The 23391-nt window shown below is 37.2% G+C and overlaps 1 protein-coding gene across 4 annotated transcripts; it reads left to right on the top strand.

Annotated features, from left to right (window-relative positions):
* The first annotated feature begins 667 nt into the window (after positions 1 to 667).
* On the top strand, positions 668 to 18018 carry LOC104895281 (protein ACCUMULATION AND REPLICATION OF CHLOROPLASTS 3, chloroplastic). Of its 4 annotated transcripts, XM_010681745.4 has the most exons (16): positions 670 to 1206; positions 1547 to 1605; positions 2106 to 2170; positions 2832 to 2966; positions 6286 to 6334; positions 11003 to 11115; positions 11201 to 11272; positions 11526 to 11636; positions 12326 to 12507; positions 13898 to 14098; positions 14204 to 14289; positions 14389 to 14789; positions 16110 to 16214; positions 16312 to 16449; positions 16808 to 16974; positions 17662 to 18018. In XM_010681745.4, exons 1-16 carry the CDS (start codon positions 866 to 868, stop codon positions 17717 to 17719), a joined length of 2283 nt encoding a protein of 760 aa, XP_010680047.3. In that variant the 5' UTR covers positions 670 to 865; the 3' UTR covers positions 17720 to 18018. The 4 variants fall into 4 exon arrangements, 2 of the variants coding, with proteins under 2 accessions (XP_019105666.3, XP_010680047.3); XR_790288.4 differs by lacking the exons at positions 16808 to 16974; positions 17662 to 18018 and having other exon boundaries at positions 668 to 1206; positions 16102 to 16209; positions 16312 to 16422; XR_790287.4 differs by lacking the exons at positions 16808 to 16974; positions 17662 to 18018 and having other exon boundaries at positions 668 to 1206; positions 16102 to 16214; positions 16312 to 16422.
* The last annotated feature ends 5373 nt before the right edge of the window (positions 18019 to 23391 follow it).

Below are 23391 nucleotides of genomic sequence, written 5' to 3'. Positions count from 1 at the left end.
ACTAAAAAGTGAAAACCACTTATTTTGGTTTTCTATTTATGATTTTTTAGTTTTTAAAAAAACTTAAAACAAAATTAATAACACGGGACCTAGGTTAGCGATTATGTTTTGTGAGCCGCTATTTTAATTTAACAGTTCGTTTAAGCAACCTCGATTATAAACTTAGCAGTTTATCTAAGGTAACTGCGACTTCAGTTAGCGGTTTTGCTTAATACTAAAAAGAAGAAACAAATTCCACTTACGGTCCTACATGAACGGTACTATAGATTTTTTTTTTTGTCAAAACTATAGAAATAATTTTGATTGTAGTGGAAAGTAGGAAATAGTACCTCTGTTTTTATTTAGTTGCAACGTTTTGACTTTCACGCTTGCCAATGTACAATTTCAAATCGTTTTATCTCTAATTGTATATAAGTAAAAATTATAAAATTTTGATATTATGAAAGCTTACATCGAAACGAATCAAACAAGACCCCATATGACTATATTTTGTTTAACATATAAATCAATAAATGTGGTCAAATAAGAGAATATGAATAGTGCAATTTGTCAAACATTGCAACTAAAAAATAACGGAGGTAGTAGTAATTAGCATGTTAACATTATTTGGGGAAAAAAATCCTACATATAACGGGATTAGTTGTATTACATTATCTACGAAATCCTTCACAAAATTCCACGAAGCATAACTGCATAACTTGTCTTTCTTCTCCCCCCTAAAACGCCATGCTTTTTTCTCCCCTCTATTCTACTGCAAATTAATATCCATTCGCGAACAATCTTCACAACCACATTCTCTCGAACACTTTCATAAACCCTAATTTCCAACCCTAATTCTTCAATTTCACCTCATCTATCTACACTAATGGCGAATTTATCGACACTCTACTCTCCAACCTACAGAAAAGCTTCTTTATACTCCCTAAAACCTTCGAATTACCCCTTCAATTGCTCCTCCTTCCTCCATAATCATATTAGGTTTTTGAAATCATCAACAAGATTTAAACGGAAAACCTTCAGAATCATCTGTTCTAGCTCATCTTCATTGAAGGATTGCAGTAATACCGGCGCTAATAGTAATAGCGATATCACCGACATATGGACTGATTCTCACTTTGTCGAAGTTGTCGGCATTGGTAGTAGAGTTGATTCTATTCTTGATTTTTGCCTTAGTTCCTCTTCAACTCCGCAATCATTGAGATTTTGGTACGTCCTATCATTTTATGCGATAATTACTTGTTATTCAACAGTTTCTTAATTGATTGAATTTGCAAGTTGTCACTAATTTGTTTCTCTGAATTCTACTTATTGTTCGGCTTATCTGTCTCGGAAATTTTAAATTATAAGTTACACCTACGTATTGTTCGGTTTAATTTCAGTATCATGTTGAATTTTTTGGTCTTTGAATATGGACTATGGTTGTCATTGTTGCTACTTCATAAAGCCTGCGTGTATTTTTTCGTCTGTGTGAATGCATTCGTGTAATTCTGGTTATTAGTAATCATATAGCGCCGAGAGCTAACAATTTTGTTGTATGATTATGCAGGAATGTTATCAAGAGAGAATCGTCGCGAGGACAATTACGTCAAAGAGTTCTTGATAAAGGTTTAGACATTGTTAAGAGCTTTTGTAATCTATCGCAAGTTGTCTATTTGGCATGACTTGTTATTCTTTTTCATTTTTTGGTTGAAGCGTCTAGTTTCTGTTACCTCTTTGCGAATGATTTGGCATGGCTTGTTGTTCTTTGTATTTTTTGGAAGTGTCTAATTTCTGTTACGCCTTTGCGAATGAGTTAAATTGTTGATTGGATGTGATGCACGTGGCACTATCTTAAACTCTTCTGTTATTACTGCTTTGTGAACTTTCTTCTGGCTGTAAATAGGCTCTGATACTCTGTTATTGTGATGCTGATTACATTAGTTAATTGTGGAAAGTTTGACTTGTTTCGAAACACTTAACTTTGTTTATTGTTCTACCTTAATTCTCTTTGGTGATATTTTGAATGGTTGGTGCTCGATTTTCTTATATCGGTTTATTTGGAAGATGCCTTTTCCTCCATTTTTTCAGTACTTTGGTTTTCTTATAGTTAATAATTCTTCCTGCAGATGACTATTCAAGCATTGCGGAGGTGCCACTAAATCAGCAATTACGTTCGAAGGCTGTTGTTCTTGTTTGTACATTCTTGTCCTTTCTCCGTTCAGTTCTTTCCATTGCAATGTCTGCTAATTTAAAGAAAATCAACAGATATACAAATTTTCTGAGAACTTTAGCTGAGATTCATGCAGTTGCTTTTTGTTACAAGATTTCACTTCTGAGTATTCTGTAATGTTACTCAGAACTTTATGTTTAGAGATCCAAAATCTGTCTGGTTTAAAAGTCAGTAGGAGCCTAGGAGGTTAAAATAAATGTATGGTGATTTACTAATACTTCTTGGTACCATAGGACGGAAAAGTAGAAATGACAAAAAGAAGCAACTTTGTAAAATCAGCCTATTAGATATATAAGCTTGTTGAGCTATTTAACCTCGAAATTCTGGAGAGGAAGATGCTTTCCCACTGTCAACTCTTTTATCTTTCTCAATCTTAAAATGAAATACATGTAAGAGAGTAGTTCAGAGAGAGAATTTCCATCAGAAGTGTTGCTTTTGCTCAAGGGTATGCTGCTTATTTTATATCATGCATTGACTTCCTGTGAGTCTTTAGTCAAATGTTTTTCGTGTGCACAGTTGTAGAATAGAGATAAAACTGTTTCTTACTCATATTTTATTCTCTTTAAAAGATGTTGATGTGGATTTTCATTTGACGTAATTTACGTTTTTTTTTCTTGTACAGGTGGCAAGTGCAGGCTACGGTGATGATTATGTTACGGCTACTGATATCCTTAGGACAATTAGATCCAGTGGTGGCCTAGTTGTTGCTGTTATAGTGAAGCCTTTTAGTTTTGAAGGGCAGAGACGCCAAGACGAGGTAGATTATATTATTTGTCTTGATATAGAAGTTTCTTTTAGCTTTTGCAAGCTACAGATCTTAGACCTTACACCAAACTTAGAACTTCTTAAAACTAGTTTATTGTTTTTGAGAGTTCCATTGCAACGTGGTTCTCTTGATCTGGAAACGGATTTCGGACGCAACTTATGAGGTGTCCCTCTCACAGCGAGGTACTTGCTCACCCTCATCCTTAGAAAAGCAGAATGTAATGATAGATGCTGATGAGTTGGAAAGAACATGTAATCCTTATCTCAAGAAAGGAATTCTATTAGAAGTAGTGACCACTAATATGTAGTCTGCATTTTCTAACTTAACACAGTAGCAAAAATCAAGAAAATGTATGATGACTTTCCATCATCAAATGTAAATACTTGCCATAATGATTAATTCCGATGAGGAAAAATTTACGTAGGCTCAGATAGTTACTTAGGCATCTTCTTGGATTATCAGAATTATATTTGGCCTCCAAGAGTTTGATTGCACTGCGAAACCGTACCAATTAGTTCTACATACATGTTTTCGATTATTATCTAATAATTTTTCTTTATCAATGCAAACATGAAGGACTGTTTGCTGAGATATTTTAATCTGTTGACACTGAGATTAAGTTTAACTTCGGCTCTATTCTCCTCAGAATAAAACAACTTACTGGAAAAATAAGCTCAAATTAGCTTAAAGTTAAGTTCATGGCTTGGAAGGTTACAGAAGTTATGATTGTACAAGGTTATATAGGGCCTTCAGTTATAGAGCGAATGTGGGGATTGGTCCCAAATTTTTTGTGAAGAAGAAACCAAGGTCTTAATCAGTTTAGGTTATAAGTTCAGTTTATGTCTTTCTCTCCCTCTCTCTCATATCTTCCCCTATCTCTCTTGATTGGAGCTGTAAGTTTTGCCGATGAAGCAATTAAAAGAGAATTTAAGGATCTGCTACCACGGGACCAATGGAGAAGAATGTGAGAATCTCATGCCAAGAATTGCAAATGCTGCCATTGCTATTGTTTAAGTCTGCTCGTGCTCTCTATGGCCTTTTTACAATTTTATAGTAATTTTGTGGTGTTAAGATCAAATAATCTGAATTAAGCTAGGATTATACTTAATTTCTTAATTGAACTTTGAAAGGATCTAAATAGTCTGTGCTGAAACCTATTTCAATTGTTAGTGGCTTCAAATTTGATGCTGTCTTTTTCTCTAAGTATCATGGGAATTAATTTTCTGTGGGGTTACCATCTTCATAGTACTTTGCTAAATGAACAAAAATTTGTGCTTTTCTCTACAAATAGATGCTTCCTACCTGTGAAGTTGTGATACCTCATTTAGATTGGACTTGGAGTTAGACTTGACTCGGACTTGTCCCACTATTGACCCTCTCCATTCTAACAGGTCTAGTTACTATACACGAGGTCTATCAAAGACCCACAAGGAAAAACTTTTTTCTTAGTTTGCTTGGTCAATATTGACTCTTTAATTGCAACCTAGGAATTAGATGATATTTTTTTTGAATATAGTACACCGTCATGGCTCCTTAGGCCTCGATAATGCATGATGGTAATTGTAAAGAATTTAATATGTAATCTTGTTCGAGAAAAAGTCTCCAACCAATGCATGTGGTAATGGAACTCCATCTTCAACATCTTCTTGTCCACCTTTTGTACTGGGAAGCTTAGACTCGACCACCACTCCCGCCGCACTGGTGTTGACACGACATGAGGCGGGTGCCGACATGAAATTGGGGTCGGACCTTTGGGTGGACTCGACACCCATACTTGAGTCCAGACACCCATACCCGAGTCGAGCATCCTAGCTTTTGTACATGGGAGATGTGTTAGTATTAGTTATATTCTATGTTTTCAACTTCTTTGCTTTATGTTTCCAGCTCTAATGTATAGGATTTTCATCCATTATCATATTATTATCGTAAATAATGTGTTTAATGGGTAGAATAGCTATCTCACAGGTAAGCCTCTTTGCAGAACATCAATGGATACATATATGAAGATACATATTGGGACTGATCGAATTCAATTAATTGTGTATCTTTATTTAAGCTTACAGTACAACTACCTAACCTAAGTTCGTTGTTTTCCGTTACTTTCATTTGGTCTTGCAATTTACTTTAGGGTGCCCCTTCCCCACCAAAGTCCCAGCTTCACCACTCGATATCTGGTTGACATTTTTTTCACCAATAGGCAAGAGTTGTCCCTTTCTTTGGAGAGCATATCGCTTGTGCCTCTTGTTATTTGTGACTTGAAATCTTGTGAAAATGGCATAAGGCTGACTTTGAATGCACATATATTTCAATCTATAAGTTGTCTTGATGTGATTCAAATTGGAGGTGATAGCTTGTTCCAAAAGCTTTCCAATGACAGATCGTATGCTCAATTCTGCTGTGAAACGAGAAAGTTATGACTGTTTTACGAAGAACTGACGAAACTGGAATTTCGTCCTACACTCGACCAGGCAGCGTCGCCCGACAGAGCGACGCGTTTTTCACGGGTTTTATATTGTTTTTAACCCTAAGTTTTTAAGTCGTCATTAGAGTTATACTAGGAGATTTTTCTAGAGTTTATTAGGGTTTCCTTATGTTATGAAAGGACCCTATTGGTAATCATTGTTTGACACACAATTTTAGCTATCTAGAATTTTAGAACTTGTAATTACTCTCTTTGTTTTTCTCCATTATAGTGAAGAAGCTCTCGAATCCCCCATCAGTGGATGTTTGTCTAATTTGACCGAATTACGTAAATTCTTGTGCTCTTCTTGTTTATCTTGTTTATCGTTTTTCTCATTCTTATTATTTCATTGACTTGTTTTGCATTAATCAGACACTACACCACCCGTTTCCTAACACCTCTTGTACCTGCTACGCACACACAAGCTCCTTTCCGCACAAAGCTTGCACCCTTGCCGCCAAATAGGCAAGCGTGCACCACACCTCCGGGCGTCAAAACACTGACCCTTACGCTATCCCCTGTTGGTATCTTTATAATCTAATTCTTTATTACTTGTAAAAAAAAAACTCCAAACATGTGTTTCTCTTTATAAATTTTCATTGCCATTCAATACAATGTGTAAATGGATAATGGATGATAATATAAAATTATAAAGAAGAGGAATTTGGGATGGGCAAGCATTATGGTGAACAATGGCGTGAGACTTCTTTCACAAATTGGCTATAGATTCATTATTATTGTTACCACGTACTAGACTAGCTGGAAGTTTTTTCTCTGTATTCTTGTGTTTGAAACTTTCTACTATATGTCATATGCATCACCAAATATTAATTTTGGTTGGACTGACAGGTCAAGAATTTGGTGGATAGACTGCGGGGTTCTGTGAATTTCTGTATAGGTGAGTGTTCTGCTTATTGGTATTTTACAATTTTTTTTGTTCTTCTCTTTTTCCTTCTTTTCCTTTTCGTTGCTGTTGCTGAAATTTGCGAGGTTTGCTGAATTTACTTTTGATCTTTCCAAGATCCTTTCAGATCAAAATCTATGTTCTCTTTAGTTATCATGTGTTGGCAATTGGTCTTCTAGCTGAGAGTTGCTTATCTTATGCAGTTATGCTAGACACAAACTGTAAGATTATGCAGGTCTTCCTGCACATTGCATTTTCCTTTCCTAACAAATACTGCAATTAATTAATCTTATATTTTCGAAAGTCTTCAAATATGAGTTCTAGCTCCATTTTCCTACTTTCTTTGGGTTAAGAATAGGAGATGGTATCTGTGAGCATGGGCAGATTTAGGGGTGGCGAGGGTGCTTTGGCCTGTCCCATCAACAGAGGACTTTAAGTGCTACTTTTAGTGTTTTTATGAAGCAAAAATTGTAAAGTTATCCTAGGGCCTAGGGGAGAGTGTAGCTACTAGCTACTCAATATAGACTACTAGTTTGCATAAAGACAATTTTAAGAAGAAATAAATATCCAGTGCTCCAAGAATAAGATGGTGGAGTCTCAAAGAGGGGAATGCTAAAGTTTTCACTTTTCACCAATAGAGTGAGTGGCTCAAGAAAAATAAGTTGGCTAAAGATGAAAATATGTTTTTCTTGAGTGGACAAATATGTCCTAAGAAAATTGAAGGGAAAAATATCAAAGCACAGGGATACAACACAACAGAAAGCTACTTAGCCTTAGGAAAATGTGGGATTGAAGAAAATTTTACACATTCTAATGGGAGAGGGAGAAAAAAGTACCTTGGTAACAATTTTAAAACAAAGGAGTTCCCCAAGATTGCTCAAAGTATCAGGGGAGAAATGGATAATACTTACTGAGTCATACCATAATGTGCAAGAGAGTAATCGAGTACCGATTGAGGAAATGTACGAACATCTCAAAGAACCATATTGGGTTTATGGTGGACTATCTACTATAAAGGTTATTCATCCTAAGAGATAGATTATAGGATATTGTAGGGTGATTAAGGGAAGGACGAAGGATGTGCACATGTTATTCACCTGGAAAAGACTTATGATAAAGTTTTGAGAGACGTGTTTTAGTGGGCAATGTTGAAGAAGGGTATACCATTTAAATATATTGCTTTAATTTTTTTTTATAAGCAATTTATTGCTTTAGTTAAGTTAATGTATTGGGAAAGGAAGCCAAAGACGTGTGGAGGATTAACAATAAGACATTAAGTTATTACCTCTTTGAGACAGTGATAGGTAAAATAATACGACTTATCCATGATGAGATACCATTGTGTGTGTTATATGTAGATGATATTGAATTGATGGATGCGACTAAAGATGTGGTCAATACTAAGTTGAGGCAATGGAGGCAAACATTAGAATCTAAGGGTCTAGGCTAGAGTTAGAGCATAATGAAGTATATGGAGTGCTCGTTTCATAATAAGAGGGAGTCAATCAAGGATGTGATCACACCGGATGAAAGAGAGTTACCCATAAGTGAGTGTTTTAAGTATCTTTGGCCATTATTACTCAGGACGGGAGATATTGATCAAGACATGACTCATAGGATACAAGGTCACTATAATGGAGTGGGACACTCAAATTATCCAATCTTACTGTATATTTAAGATTAAAAGGAAAATATTATTGGAAACCTATTAGACCGGCGTTGTTACATGAGTCTGAGTGTTGCGCATGCAGGAAAGATCATAATAGGAAGACGAGGGTAGCTGAGATGCACATGTGGAAATATATTAAGAGATAGAATTGGGAAGAAGATATATGAAAAAGTGTTGAGGTTGTAGATATTGATGTCAGATAGGAGAGATCCAATCATAGTGGTGTGGGCATGTAAGACGTTGACTAAATGATGCACCAATTAGTTAGAGCAGTGAAAAGTTGGTATATTGGAGGTTTTAGAAGAAGTTGGGGTAGGCCAAATGTGACTTGGAGAAATAGCATTTGAAACGATATGAAATAATTTAATGGAGTAAGTATACCCCGTTTAGTGCTTAAACAATTGAAGCACTAAATTGGAACACCCAAAAATAGGAATTGTTGCAATTAAAAGAGAATGGAGGAAGACCGGAAGTACACTCTTACACTGTTGCACATAACGGTTAAAAATTTGAAGCCAGGTGGAACTCTTTGAGCATAGATGACTAAGATAGACATAACTAAAAGTCAAGCAAAGGAGTACTATGAAGAAGCATTAGAATGCTGGGTGGGATTCCATTGCGGTTGGAGGGAAGGCAGTCATGGTACTGGTAAATCTGCTATTGGAATCTTCCTTTCAGTACTAATAAATCCAATGTCCTCTATTTACATGTCAGCTGCATTACCTTTTGGAACAGTATGAAAGCCAATACTCTTCTTTTCTACACCAGCTTCTTCCATCGAATTAGGTTATTCAGATTTCCGTCTAGTTGTATCTCTTTCACTCATATTAATAAAGGGATTTTGCTAATATTGTGATGGCTTCCTAAGTTGTACTCTATACTCTTTTCCCTTTTTTTAGCATTTTTTTTTTGGGTGGTGGGGGTGGTGGGGGAGGGAAGTAATGAAATAATTTATCCATTTGTTGCTGAAGAAACCAGATATCACTTACTGTTAGGAACACTCAAGTATCAAAGGCATTTACATAGAAAGACCCTATTATAACATTTGTGAATTTTCCAGGGGCTTAGAGGAGCTTCCATACACTTGCCATCTTTGTCGCGACTCATGAGACAAAGAGTTCTCCCCACAGTCTATTACATCTACTGTAACATATTTATACACTTGGCCTTTTACTTGAATACACTGGTATTAGAGTCGCTTTACTTCGCTGGGAAAACTTTCTGTGCCTCCATTTTTAGAAGAGAAGTATTTTCCACCAGCCAATATTTTTCAGCTGCTAAACTTTTCTTTGTCACTGACTAGATGACAATCAATATTTGTAAACTGAGATCCAGTCATCCAGAGCAAACTTACAGCCATGGTAGTATCAATTTAGTAAGAGTACTCAGTAGTGTCCTTGAAGAGGCTTCAGGAGTTGTATCAGTTGTTGAAATCAAGGTGTAAATCACAATTTGAAAATTTTCAACTTTTTTCTGTAGCTCAGTGTGTAGAGTATCATTTCAATGTGTTGCTTCAAAGATTATCTGCCAGCACTGTGTTTAATTTTTGAAGTAGTAAAGGTTATAAGCATCTGCAAAGACTATGCATCCTATTTTTTCTTATATGAGGAATCCAATATTATTGCAAAAGTGCAATGGCTTTTATTATGGAATGTAAGGAATTTACAACTGGTAAGATTATGTAACAATTATCAACCACCAGCAAACCACATGATTTTATAAATCACTTTTATCTATTGAGTAAAAACTTTCAGAATAATATTTATAGTAAGCTGTATATTCTTGATGCTGCTTTGTAATATAAGAGCTACAGCTAGATGAGCTAAGGTTAGGGAATTTATCTACAGAGACTCCTTAAGAAAAGAAGACTTTTGGAAAGCATATCTGATTTGTCCCTCTTGAGTGCCGACAAAACCTGTCGTCCATCAAAAAATTGATACGAATTCCCCAGGGATTGCCTTGCTCGAGTCCCATAACCCCGATGAGACTCCTGTGGAACAATTTATCCTATGGCTATGGATTAGCTGGATGGTTAGAACACCCAGTTCTCCACTTGAACAAAAGGGAAAAAAATTCCTTCATGCATGCGTCTCCTCCTGGAAGCACACAGGTTTGAGGAACGGAGTGCCTTTCTTTCACTTAAATTAGGGCTGGAAAGGGGCTCGTAAGTTTTGCAAATTGAGGTCTACCCTAGAATGAAAGATGGATACGTCTAGTTACAAAGGGTCCATTTCAAGAGAACAGCTTGCCCGTGGCAGTACCTTGACCAACTCCAGGTCCAGTAGGTGCTACCTTGTTGGTGGCTTGTCATCTGAATTCCTGTTCTGATGTGTGAATTTGGTATCCTTAGTAACCATGATAAAATGTCATTATGTGACCCTTTAGATATAATAGAATGTCTACACACTTTAATGGCTGCAATTTTTTTTATGCGGATAGACCTCTACTTGCTACCTTATGGTCCAAGATTGACAGAAGTCACTTTTAGTCTTTCTAAATTCAACAAGATTCCAGTGACTCAAAGTAATGTGTTTTCTTGCATGGCTACATTTTTCTCTGTTTAGAAAGGATATACTCGTGGCCTCATAATGTAGATAGACACAAATTTTATTTGGGGTGAATAATGAATTCTCTTTCGTGTAATTAGTCGTACAAATTCTTCCTCCTCCTTGGAGGATTTCTTTTCTTCGTACCCTCCACCCCCTTTGATTATTCAGCACTTTTGCCACTTCATTATGCTTCGTGTGAGTAGACTTTTAAATTTAAGCACCTCTGCTCCGGTATCAAGTATAGCATAAGGCTGTGCTTGTATCTGTGAAAGTGAAACAAAGAGCTTGTTTTCTTTAGGAGTGATGATCTTTGAACACAAATCATTATTTTCTTTGGTACAAAGATGATTGTAAGCAAGCAGAGCATTGTTCGTGATTTCTTTAAAGTAGACGAGTTTTTTCTATAAACTTCACCTAAAGAGACCTCTTTTCTTTTCTGCTCAGATATTGACATTGACACCTTGCTGAAGATGGATTTGGTCACTCTAGATGAAGCTCTGAAGACTGCATATCAAGCTGTTCTGTCAGCTATTAGTGCGGTTTCCATTCTTGTATCTGTAAGCAGATTTTGGATCTCATAATTGTGTTAATTTTTCTTTTGTTCATCTTAATGACAGTCTAACCTTAATCTCATATTTGCAGGACACACACAAAAAGCACATGTACTCTTTGCATGATAATGTGACAGACATTACCATTGGTGAAGTTATAAAAGTGAGGTTCCTTTAGCATTGTGTTGGCCACTTGGCCTGAATAGCTTGAGTATGTCAGTTTTGTGTAATGTAATTATTGCAGTTTTGACGTTACGTTCTCTTCTTTCGCATGCTCATAATTTCTCTTGAGGTGTATATGCTTTGACCCTCCTACAATCTCTCTTTCTTTTTTTAATCCCCTGTTCCCCATGTCCCTCCAAGTGTTGTGGCTTAGAAGTTAGAACTCCTTGTGACTTTTCTCCTTCAATCTGTAGGTCTTGGAGAGCTATAGGGAAGGAAGAGTTGGATATGGTGTTGGCCATAACATCAAGGCTTCAATTGTAAAAGCTGTCTATGACTGTCCTTTCCTCTCCATCGGACTAAAGGTAACAGTCTAAATTTATATTATATTTCTTGTGCCTGCGAGAATACATCCACTTCTAATTACTCTTATTGTTTCTTGGATGCACTTTCCTGGTTTCAGTGTGCTTCATGATTCACATTTATCATTTATTGTTCTATCCAAATCTAAGATTCCCCATGGAGATTTGTATGGGTCCCAAACTATAGTCCCCCTTATATCAGCTGACTAGTTATTACCTTAATATGCTTGAAAAGTCGATTTGATCATTCCATGAGCTTTGCTCTCCAGTGAAGTTTATTACTGTTGCTCATCTCCACTGATTATAATATTTTATTGCACGTAATATCAACGTCAATACTCCACCCATGCCTCTAAAGAGACTCCCTCACTGAGCAGAGTAGAATGAAGGTCGGATGTACACACCTTTGACATTGCAATAACAGAGGCAGTTCCCAATGGACCCTTGTTCCAATGCAAAATGGCTGCCTACAACAAGACGTGAAGGCAGTAATGAGCTCTTTTATCTGAGGCCATGATAGTCCAAAAGCCAAGAGAATAATGAATCTTTGACTCCATGAGAAATCAACAATAATATTGTATCTAGTGATGAAGTTTGGTCGTTGCTTCCTGTAAATAAGAGTACTCTGCTGTCTTATACTGATGCATCTTTTCCATACTGTTGTGACGTTTTCCTTTTTTCAATGAATGCAGGAGCTTGACGGGGTCGTTGTATGCATTTTTTCAAGCTCCTCAGCCATTGGAGATACTGATGTATGTACTGTTATACGTACTTTCCGTGAAGTAACAGAGTGCACCAAAGAAGTCATACTTTCGGCTGTTCAAAATCCTGATTTGGAGCCCAACTTGATAGCGACAACTGTTATAAGGGTGGGGTAAGCAGAAGTGCTTGCTGTAAAATAAATCTTTTGCTTTGGCTGTCTTGTAATTCAGGCTGTGAGAACACTTATGTTTATCCTCTCGTTTTTTTAGTTGCAACCATGTGAGAGAGCGTCATTAGTCAGGTTTCACTGTCTGAGATTCATTTTCCATCTGTGCATGACATTCATCACGCCAAACAAGCTTAGAGTTCATAGCAATTGCTACACTTTTGAAAGTCTCACTTTATTGGCTTATGAAACTGAACTATTCCATTAAGGGTGTTGAAGGTAATGGAGTCTTTGGTAGCTATGTGTAGATCTGTACCCTTTTTGTGTTGGAAAAATGCCTTTTTGCACTACCTATGCCATCATGATTTTCAGTTATTATTTAGATAAAAAGGTAAGGACCTTTAAAGTTAAGGAAAATGACATAGTACTGGCATGCTTTGGTTGTCAGCTGTTCTATGCTTACATGGCATCAGTCTGATATCAAATGTTTATGATTCTTCTGAGAGATGGAATTGGAGCTGCACTTTGCTTCCCTATTTGTGTGTTTTTAATTGCTACATTTTCCTTAAATGGTTGTTTCTTTTTAATTGCTACGTCGTTTAAACTTTCCTTATTTGGGGTACTTGGCCCACCAAAACGTAATGTTATTATTTTTGTTTCTCTCTTTCGCCACCGAAAAGTACTACCTTTTCACTTTTCCCATTATTTTACATTGAATGATTCAAAAAGTACCATCTAAAAAACTTGAAAGTGACATTGCCTAAACTCTTGTGCATAACACAATGTAGCAATTAATAAAAAACGGAGGGAGTACTATTGATGGTAGGAGATGAATGCTAGGATTTAGGAATCAATGATTTCCTGACAATTACTAACAGTTCACAAAGATGAAGAGGTTGCAGATTAGAAGATTGAGAAGAGAGTTAACAATTTTAGCAGAAACCAAGGAAGATGTGATCAAATTAAAGTAAAGATCACCAATTAGAGGCTTACAGCCTAGCCAACTGTCGAGAGATCGAAGCTCTCCCTTGGAAAATTTTTTGCTCGACTTTTCGGAACAAATTCTAGTGACATCTTTGTCCCCCTTTTGTCACATCACATTGCCTCAAAAGTTTATTGTTACTCCACTCTCTAAATATGTCTTCTTTGTGATTATTCATCCCTATATATCTTACAGAATTTCTAACTGCGAAGTATCAATTACATGTCTGCTAAAACTGATACAAGAACTTGTGGCAAATTTCAAAATCTACAAGATACTTGAAGTACAGTAGACCTTTCTTTCTGTTTTGTTTTCTATTAATGTTTCCTGAATCCTGAGTTAAGCCTTTTTCATATTTGTTCTTCGGTAATAAATTCTTGTGCTTATCTACAATGTTTCTTGATGCATTGCTAGTGTTTCTGAAAGTAAGTCCGTCCAGAACAGCAGCATCTTTTCTCGACTGGCAGATAGTGTTCCCTTTGTTTTCAACTTTTTGCGGAGGCATAATATGCAATCAGGAAAATCTGCGGAAAACAGCCTCAGAGAGAATGTATTTCCTCCCATGCTGGCAAACTTTATGAATGAGATGCTTCTGGATGAAGATTTTAATGAAAAGTATGTTTAATGGCCATAGAATTATTGAGTTGTATGAAAATATTTGATCAAAAATCTCCAAATAAATTTGTCAATTGACGCAACTTGCTGTATTTATAACTTTAGGGAGTTTGTAGATGGTAAAGCAGACAAGGTTCAGTATCTAGATTCTGATGGTGATTCATCTAAATCTATAGAACAAGATGATGAAGGTAACATAATCTTTCCCAGCATTTTAATTTGTTGAAAACACATATATGATGTCCACAGTATCAGTATACTAAAAATGCCTTTTGCGTTTCTTTTAACAGCCCAAACTTTTGGAAGGAAGCTACTCATCAATAGGAATCTTAGGCCTGGATATAGAATAGCTCAAGATTGGCATGACGAAGAGATGAGTATCTCTGGAGCCGATCCTCTCGCTGATAACCCAAGAATTTTTCATCTTCCAGTTGGTGTTAGACTTTCTAGTGACTTACAAGACACTTGTGATAAATCAAATATTAGTTGGCCAGCAGAAGATAATAATGATGAAGATGTTCAAAAGCAAGCATCAGCTCTTTCAAGTGTCCCACCTCTAAATGGTATTTCCGATGGGGGTCTTGATGCAGTAAGTGGCCTTTGGAATAGTGCATCAGTTCTATTGAAACGAAAACAACCTATTGTTTCTAAGAAGCAAGGAGTTCTTTCTGCACGCGCGGCATCAATGCTGGTAATCTGACATCACTATCTGGTATCTGCTTCATGCTTCTTGTTTCATTTGAATTATATAAAGCTCGTCTATTTATACAGATACGCATGCTTGATGGATCAACGTAAACTTACATCCTCTACCTGCTTTTTTTTTGTTTTTACAATCACTCTTATGTTAATACTTGCTCGAATTTTTTAGTTGCAACATTTTGACTTGCATGTTTGCCAAAACACAACTCTGACCATTGATATCTTTAATTATCTATAAGTGAAAATCATTAAAATCAATCTGTTAAGAATATATATTGAGATAAATTCAACATCATAAATACTAACTTTCAGTCAAGGATAGTATATGAATTGTGCCAAAAGTCAAGTTAATACATGAAAATTCATTTGTGCATGTGATCAAATTGCTTGTTTTTCTTAAAGCATTTCCAGAAAACATGGCCCTAAGGTGAGACTTTAGTGAAATAGTGGAGAACCTTTTGGACTTGAGGGGTAATTATATTAAAACTGACATTCAATCGAGTTTAAAAAAAAGCATGGAAGATATTTGTTGGATCAAATTACACATTTTCAAAGTATACGGCTTTTGAGCATAGAAGGTAATATTGTGTATTGTATAAACCTAATAAAATACCCGTAATGTTATTGAAAAAGTGTGTTAGAGATCCACTCATATTTAAATAGTACATATCCATGACATGCATTAATTTTGCCAAGGACTTTGATTCTAGTAATTTCACATTTGAACTTGAGTTTTAGGAAGGGAGAAGAGATTTGGTATTTAACCTGTGGGTCAGTTGGGTCAGGTTCGATTAAGATGATTTAGGGTCCAAGTCATTTTGGTTCCACCTATATTGCTTAGGTTGACCCAACGACCAAGGAATCTTAAGAAGTCTATCTTTTTTCATTTTTGAGTGCCAACAATATGAAAGTTGCAAGTTCCAAGTCGTAAAACATAAATCTTTAATAGCCAAGTCCAGCCATACAAATGATTTTGTTAAAATAAAAGCAAGAACGCCGGAGAGGTGGCATGTCTATGTTGTTAAAAATAGGTATAGGCGATAGTTATGAAAGGCCACATATCTAGCTGATTATATGATGAAATTTAAAATTATAGTTCTAGGGATAGCTCGTCTTGTTTCTTGATATGGATCTGTGAAATTTAACGTTTTTCTTGTCGTACTACCAAGAGTTGGCAATTGCTTGGAATGTATGAAACTAGATCACCATATATCACGTGTGTGTATGTCCTGTATGAGTTTATAAACACCATGAGATATCTTAGCATTATCACAAATATCCTTGCTCTAACTTTTGTGTAGTGCAACAGGAATCGGAACGGGATACTAAAACGAGATGGAGCCCAGTGATGGAAATTCGGTACAGAGGAGGAGCCTACAAGGGCCGTTGTCAGGGTGGTCTTCCTGAAGGCAGGGTACTTAAATGCTGACTAACTGTGCTTCATCCAGTCACGGATGCTCATTCTGAGCCTATCTATCAGTACAATTGAAATTTAAAGTTGTATCCTGCAGGGTCGTCTTACCTTTCTGGATGGTACTGTGTATGATGGAATGTGGCGGTTTGGGAAGAGATCAGGAATGGGCAGCTTGTTCTTCAGTAATGGAGATGTTTTCCATGGATCATGGAGGGATGATGTTATGCACGGCAAGGTTCATTTCTTTTCTGCATTTACTTTTTCTTTACTTCGAATAAGAAGCTTAATGTCCATTGGCTGTTTGGTTTACTATTGCATTAGCTACGACTTATAGGCAATCATGCTTTTCTTACAGGAAGCTTACCTGTTGTGTTTCTTTTTCTTTTTCCTCAGCCTCTTTTCTATCTAGAAGATTTCTTTTTTGCAGAGGAGCTTTTTGTTAAACCTAAAATATTTTAGTTCATAAGAAATGCTTATTTATTTATGCGCAATGAATCGGTTCCCAGTATAACTCTTTGCGAACAGATATATCTCTTCTGACATCTTAAAAGTGCAATTCTCCCATCATATAAATAGGATTTTGTTTGATGTAGGGTTGGCTCTACTTCCATACTGGAGAAAGATGGTTTGCCAATTTTTGGAAGGGGAGAGCTAATGGTGAAGGGAGATTCTATTCCAAGTCCGGAGAGGTCTTATTTGGCCATTTTCGAGATGGTTGGCGACATGGCCAGTTTTTTTGTGTCAAAGTTGATGGCACAAGGTCTGTGTTTCTAATCTATATGTTTTCCGTATTGCAGAATGAGTTGATGTGTAGACAAGCTCTGTAGCATTTATTTAGGTTATGCTCAAAGATCCATAGTAGTCACTAGATCAATGAAAGATGCATTTATTTTTCGTCCTTTCATCCTTCGTGGTATTCTTTTTTGTGCTACAAATCTCCTATGTCAAAGTATAAAGGACTGCTGAACTCTCAGCTAGATTGTCTGACCATTGTGTCCAAATGCTTGTCATCTCACTGAAAATAACTTGGTCATCTACGTGAAGAACACTGACTTCTTATGTTGGAATTTGGAAAGTCTTGCATGCCCTTTGCCCATCCTATTATAGCATCGCTTACCTCTAGTATTGACCATTGTCACCAGCTGTCTACTATTTGTTGTATCAACAGTTGGGCTATACAATTCCCGTCTGTTCTCTTTATGTGTCTGTGCCTGTAAATATACGCATCAACTCATGGGATAGCTTGAAAAAGAGATATTGGGTTTGGCATTAATTAAAATATCTTCTTGGTCTGTTTGCTAGCATCTTAGCATCATCCAAAAAGCTTCACGTTCCCAGGAAATGAGATTCAAAACATTGTTTGCTTTTACACACTATATTCTTATGTATCATAAAGCTACCTTGTGGATGATCTGATGCTTTAACTATCATGCTGACATACTTCCAGGTTTGTTGAGATATGGGATGATGGCGTTCGTATGAGCTCTGAAGAGTTGGACACCTAGCATGTCCTAGAAGGCAGAAGCGAAGTTCCACTCATGCTTCACAGCGGTCTTCTTTCGTCTTGCCCATAAGTGGTTGCATTTCGGTTGAGTGGTCATAGATTGTAAGCCTAATGTCCTTGTCTATAATGTATATATTTGTCATGTTTGATTCTATTGGGTTTAGCGGCAAAAGAAAGATGTGAAGCATAGAGTACCATTTATAGGGTCATAGAAGAGCCATTATTTTATCTTCCCCCTGTAATATCGTAACCTAATGTATATAGAGCTTGCTAGTTACTTTCTGTATATGTTTTTCCAAAGAGCAGTTATGCTTCATGTGCGTTAAAAGTCTTATTCTTTTATTTGCCATGGAAATGCTTTCTTATGGTAATTAACATTAGCCAACTCCAAATCGTTCCATTGTTATTGTTAGTGTTGCCTCATGTGCGCCTATTTTTATGTACAGAGTTCTCGTGATTTGTCCGTATTGAAAATAGAAGTGTAATTTTGCATGAAAATTCACATATTCATGTTCATATCTATTTATAAGTATAACCTAGAGTGATTACCTACTTTTCAAGTAGTAACTAGTATTTGGTTGGGCTTTATTTCGGGTTGGTATTGTATTTTCGAATTTGATATGTATTTTTTTTTTCATTCTCACTAAAATATATTAAGGAAAATTCATATTTAAAAGATACAAATATAAAAATGTGGACACTTAATGCATGATAAAAAGTTGGTTGAGATGGTAATTGTGTCATATTATAATAGCAAGAGATTACGAGTTCAAATTTTTGCAAGTTAATTTTACTTTTGTCGACATAGCTTAAACAATTTGAGTAATTTCCTATATCCCTCAAGTGAGTCCTCTTCTTACCAAAAAAAAAAAAGCCTAATTTAAAATTAAAATTAGAGGGTCTCTTATAAGATCGATTCTTTCCGCACATAGGTCACAATTTTTTTGTTTCTATCTCTTTGCTTTCGTTAATTCCACAGTCTCCATCAACATCTTACTTATTTTGGAATAAATGATGTATGCTAGTATTAAATGTTAAAGCACTAAAGCGTCTATAAGACATAGAAGCTTACATATTATAGATTCGTACATGAGACGAGGTTACAATATACTTTCTTCGTTTTTTTCATATTACAATAATTAATATTTTGGGTAGTTTCACATATATTGCAACCATTCCAAATTTGGTATAAAAAACAACTTTAATTGACAATATTGCCTTTACTTTATCTTATTAAAACCATCATTTACTCTCTTTGCCTTATAAAATTGCTTTTATTTTCTAAGGATGATTTCTCTCCTACTCTAGTTAATTAAAGAGTTAATTTAATGCTAAACTACTCATTTGTTCCAAATCTTGAAAAATTATGTCCAAACACATTCTTGTAATAGAAAAAGAAAGGAGGTAGTATTTGTTCGACTAAATTTTAATCGGATTGGGTCACCTTTTGTTTTTACTACATATAAGTTATAACCTTCAATTTTGACTGATTTCGGGATATTTTTGGACTTTTCCACGTCTGGTCATATTTTCTCCCGAAACATTCCTAGAAAAGTCGACGTAACTTATGATATTGTGCTGTGCTTGGCACCATTAGTGTTGACTCGAAAAGCCTCTGTACACCCCATTTGTTCATTTCTCGTGACCCAAAATTACCTCGCAATGAACGTAAAGACATGCATATATTTGTTCCAAGCCACATGACTCCTTTCCAATATGATCTCCCATGTGGCCATGTCCCTAGGAGGCATCCCGTGGTGTTCGAAGCTCGATCCCCGATAACGTCCGAAAGCGTGTATTATAGCCTTCAATTTTGGCTGTTTTTGCGACATTTTTGGACTTCTCCGGGCGTAGTCATATTTTCTCCAGAAACATTCTTATTAGTGCCGACGTGACTTATAAGGTTGCGCGTGTGCTTGGCATCATTTGCATTGCCTCGAAAAGCCTCCGAACACCCCATTTGTTTATTTCTCGTGAAACCCAAAATTGACTCGAAATTAACGTAAATACATCCATATATTCGTTGCAAGCCACATGATTCCTTTCCAATGACCTCTCATGGCCATAAGAGGCATCCCGTAGCGTTAGGAGCTAAGGCCTCGGGAAAGTCTGAAAGCGAATATTATAACCTTCAATTTTGGCTGTTTTTGCGACATTTTTGGATTTCTCCGGGCATGGTCATATTTTCTCCCGAAACATTCCTAGGAGTGCCGACGTGACTTGTAATGTTGCGCGGTTCCTTGACAAAATTTGCATTGACTCGAAAAGCATCTAACCCCCCATTTGATTGTTTCTCATGAAACCCAAATTGCCTCGGAACGAACGTAAAGGCATCCACATATTCATTCCAAGCCACATGACTCCATTCCAATGACCTACCATATCTCTAGGAGGAATCCCGTAGTGTTCGGAGCTCAGACGCTGGGAAAGTGCAAAAGCGTGTATTATAACCTTCAATTTCCACTGTTTCTTGGAATTTTTTTGACTTCTCTGAACCTGGTCACATTTTTTCCCAAAATATGCCCAGGAAAGCTGACGTAACTTATAGTGTTGCGAGGGTGCTTGACACCATTTGTGTTGCCTGGAAAAGTCTCTAAACACCTCATATGTTCATTTCTCGTGAAACCCAAAATTGTCATGAAATGAACATGAAGGCATCCATATATTCATTCCAAGCCACATGACCCCTTTCCAATAACCAACCATGTCTCTAGGAGGTATCTTACGACGTTTGAAGCTCGATCCCTGAGAAAGTCTGAAAGCGTGTATTATAATCTTCAATTTTAGATGTTTTTGGGACATTTTTGGACTTCTCTGGCTCTGGTTATATTTTCTCCCGAAACAATCCTAGGAAAGCCGACGTGACGTGAGAAAGTCTGCACGGGTACTTGGCACCATTTGCATTGCCTCGAGAAGCCTATCAACACCGCATTTGTTCATTTCACGTGAAACCCAAAATTGCCACAAAATGAACGTAAAAGCATCCATATATTCATTCCAAGTCACTTGTCACTTTCCAATGATCTCACATGTCCCTAAGAGGTACCCCATGGCGTTCGAAACTCGGTCCCCGGGAAAGTCCGAAAACGTGTATTATAACCTTCAATTTTGGTTGTTTTTGAGACATTTTTGGAGTTCTCCGGACCTGGCCATATTTTCTCCCGAAATATTTCTTGGAATTACAAATTGACTTGTAATGTTGCGCGGGTGGTTGACACCATTAGTGTTGCTTCGAAAAGCCATTAAACACTACATTTGTTTATTTCTCGTCAAACCCGAAATTGTCTTGAAATGAACCTAAAAGCATCCACATATTCGTTTCAAGCTACATGACTCCTTTCCAATAACCTCCCATATCCCTAGGAGGCATCCCGTGGCGTTCGTAGCTCGGGCCCCAGGAAAGTTCGAAAGCGTGTATTATAACCTTCAATTTTGGCTGTTTTTGGGACATTTTTTTTGTTTCTCCAGGCTTGGCTATATTTTCTCCCGAAAATTCATAGAAGTACCGACGTAACCTGTATCGTTGTGCGGGTGCTTGCTATAATTTGCATTGCGTCGAAAAGCCACTGAACACCCCATTTGTTCATTTCTCGTTAAACCCAAAATTGTCTTGAAATGAACTTAAAAGCATCCACATATTCGTTTCAAGCCACATGACTCCTTTCCAATAACCTTCCATGTCCCTAGGAGGCACCCCGTGGCGTGTGTAGCTCGGGGCCCAGGAAAGTCCGAAAGCGTGTATTATAACCTTCAATTTTGGCTGTTTTCGGGACATTTTTTTTTCTCTGGGCTTGGTCATATTTGCTATCAGAAAAAATCTTAGGAGTACCGACGTGACCTGTATCATTGTGCGGGTGTTTGGCACAATTTGCATTGCCTCGAAAAGTCTCTGAACGCCCTTGTTCATTTCTCGTGAAATCCAAAATTTGCTCAAAATGATCGTAAAGGCGTCCACATATTCGTTCCAAGCCACATGACTCTTTTCTAATGATCTAACATGTCCCTAGAAGGCATCTCACAGCGTTCGGAGCTCAAGCCCCGAGAAAGTCCGAAAGCGTGTATTATAACCTTCAATTTTTGGTGTTTTTGCGACATTTTTGGAATTTTTCGGGTCGGCTCATTTTTTCTCCCGAAATATTTCTATGAGTACCAACGTGACTTGTAACGTTGCGTGGGTGCTTAGCATCATTTGTGTTGCCTCGAAAAGCCTCTAAACACCCCCATTCGTTCATTTCTCGTGAAATCCAAAATGGCCTCGAAATGAACGTAAAAGGTTCCACATATCGGTTACAAGTCACATGACTCCTTTCCAATGAACTCTCATGTTCCTATGAGGCATACTGTGGCGATCGGAGCTCGGACCCCGGGAAAGTCCGAAAGCGTGTATTATAACCTTCAATTTTCTCTATTTTTTAGACATTTTTGGTCATATTTTCTCCCGAAACGTTCATAGGAAAGTCGACGTGACTTATAGCATAGCGCGGGTGCTTGGCACCATTAGTGTCGAAAAGCCTCTAAACTTCCCATTTGTTCATTTCTCGTGAAATCTAAAACTGCCTCGAAATGAACTTAAACGCATCCATATATTTGTTCCAAGCCACATGACTCTTTCTCAATGACCTTCCATGCCCCTAGGAAACATCTCGTGGCGTTCGGAGCTCGAGTACCAGGAAAATCCGAAAGCGTGTATTATAACCTTCAAATTTGGCTTTTCTTGGGCCATTTTTTTTTTCCGAGCTTGGTCATATTCTTTTCCTAAATATTCCAACGAGTACTGACGTGACCTGTATCGTTGCGCGGGTGCTTGACACAATTTTGCAATGCCTTGAAAAGTCTCTGAACATCCCATTTGCTCATTTCTCTTGAAACCAAAAATTGCCTCGAAATTATCGTAAAGGCATCCACATATTCGTTCCAAGCCACATGACTCTTTTCCAATGACCTACCATGTCCCTAGAAGGCATCTCGTGGCGTTCAGAGCTCAGGCCATGAGAAAGTCTGAAAGCCTGTATTATAACCTTCAATTTTGGGTGTTTTTACGACATTTTTGGACCTTTTCGGGCCTGATAATTTTTTCTCCCGAAACATTCCTATGAGTACCTACGTGACTTGTAATGTTGCAAGGGTGTTTGTGGCCATTTGCACTGCCTCGAAAAGCTAGAACACCCCATTTTTTCATTTCTCATGAAAACCAAAATTGCCTTGAAATGAACGTAAAAGGATCCACATATCGGTTACAAGCCACATGACTCCTATCCAATAATCTGTCAGGTCCCTAGGATGCATCCTGTGGCATTCGGAGCTTGGGCCCCGGAAAATTCCTAAAGTGTGTATTATAACCTTCAATTTTGGCTGTTTTTGGGATTTTTTTTTACTTCTCGAAGCTTGGCCATATTTTTTGCTGAAATGTTCCTAGGAACATTCACATAACTTGTAACGTTGCGCAGGTGCTTGGCACCATTTGGATTGCATCGAAAAGGCTATGAACACCGCATTTGTTCATTTCTCGTGAAACGCAAAATTGCCTCAAAATGAATGTAAAAGCATTCATACATTCATTCCAAGCCACTTGACTCCTTTCCAATGACCTGCCATGTCCCTAGGAGGCACCCCGTGGCGTTCGAAACTCGAACCCTCGGAAAGTCCGAAGCGTGTATTATAACCTACAATTTT

The sequence above is a fragment of the Beta vulgaris genome, chromosome 6, assembly GCF_026745355.1.
Source record: "Beta vulgaris subsp. vulgaris cultivar EL10 chromosome 6, EL10.2, whole genome shotgun sequence".
NCBI lineage: Eukaryota > Viridiplantae > Streptophyta > Magnoliopsida > Caryophyllales > Amaranthaceae > Beta > Beta vulgaris.
The sequence above is the reverse complement of the archived record's forward strand: the minus strand, read 5'-3'. Positions and strand labels throughout refer to the sequence as shown.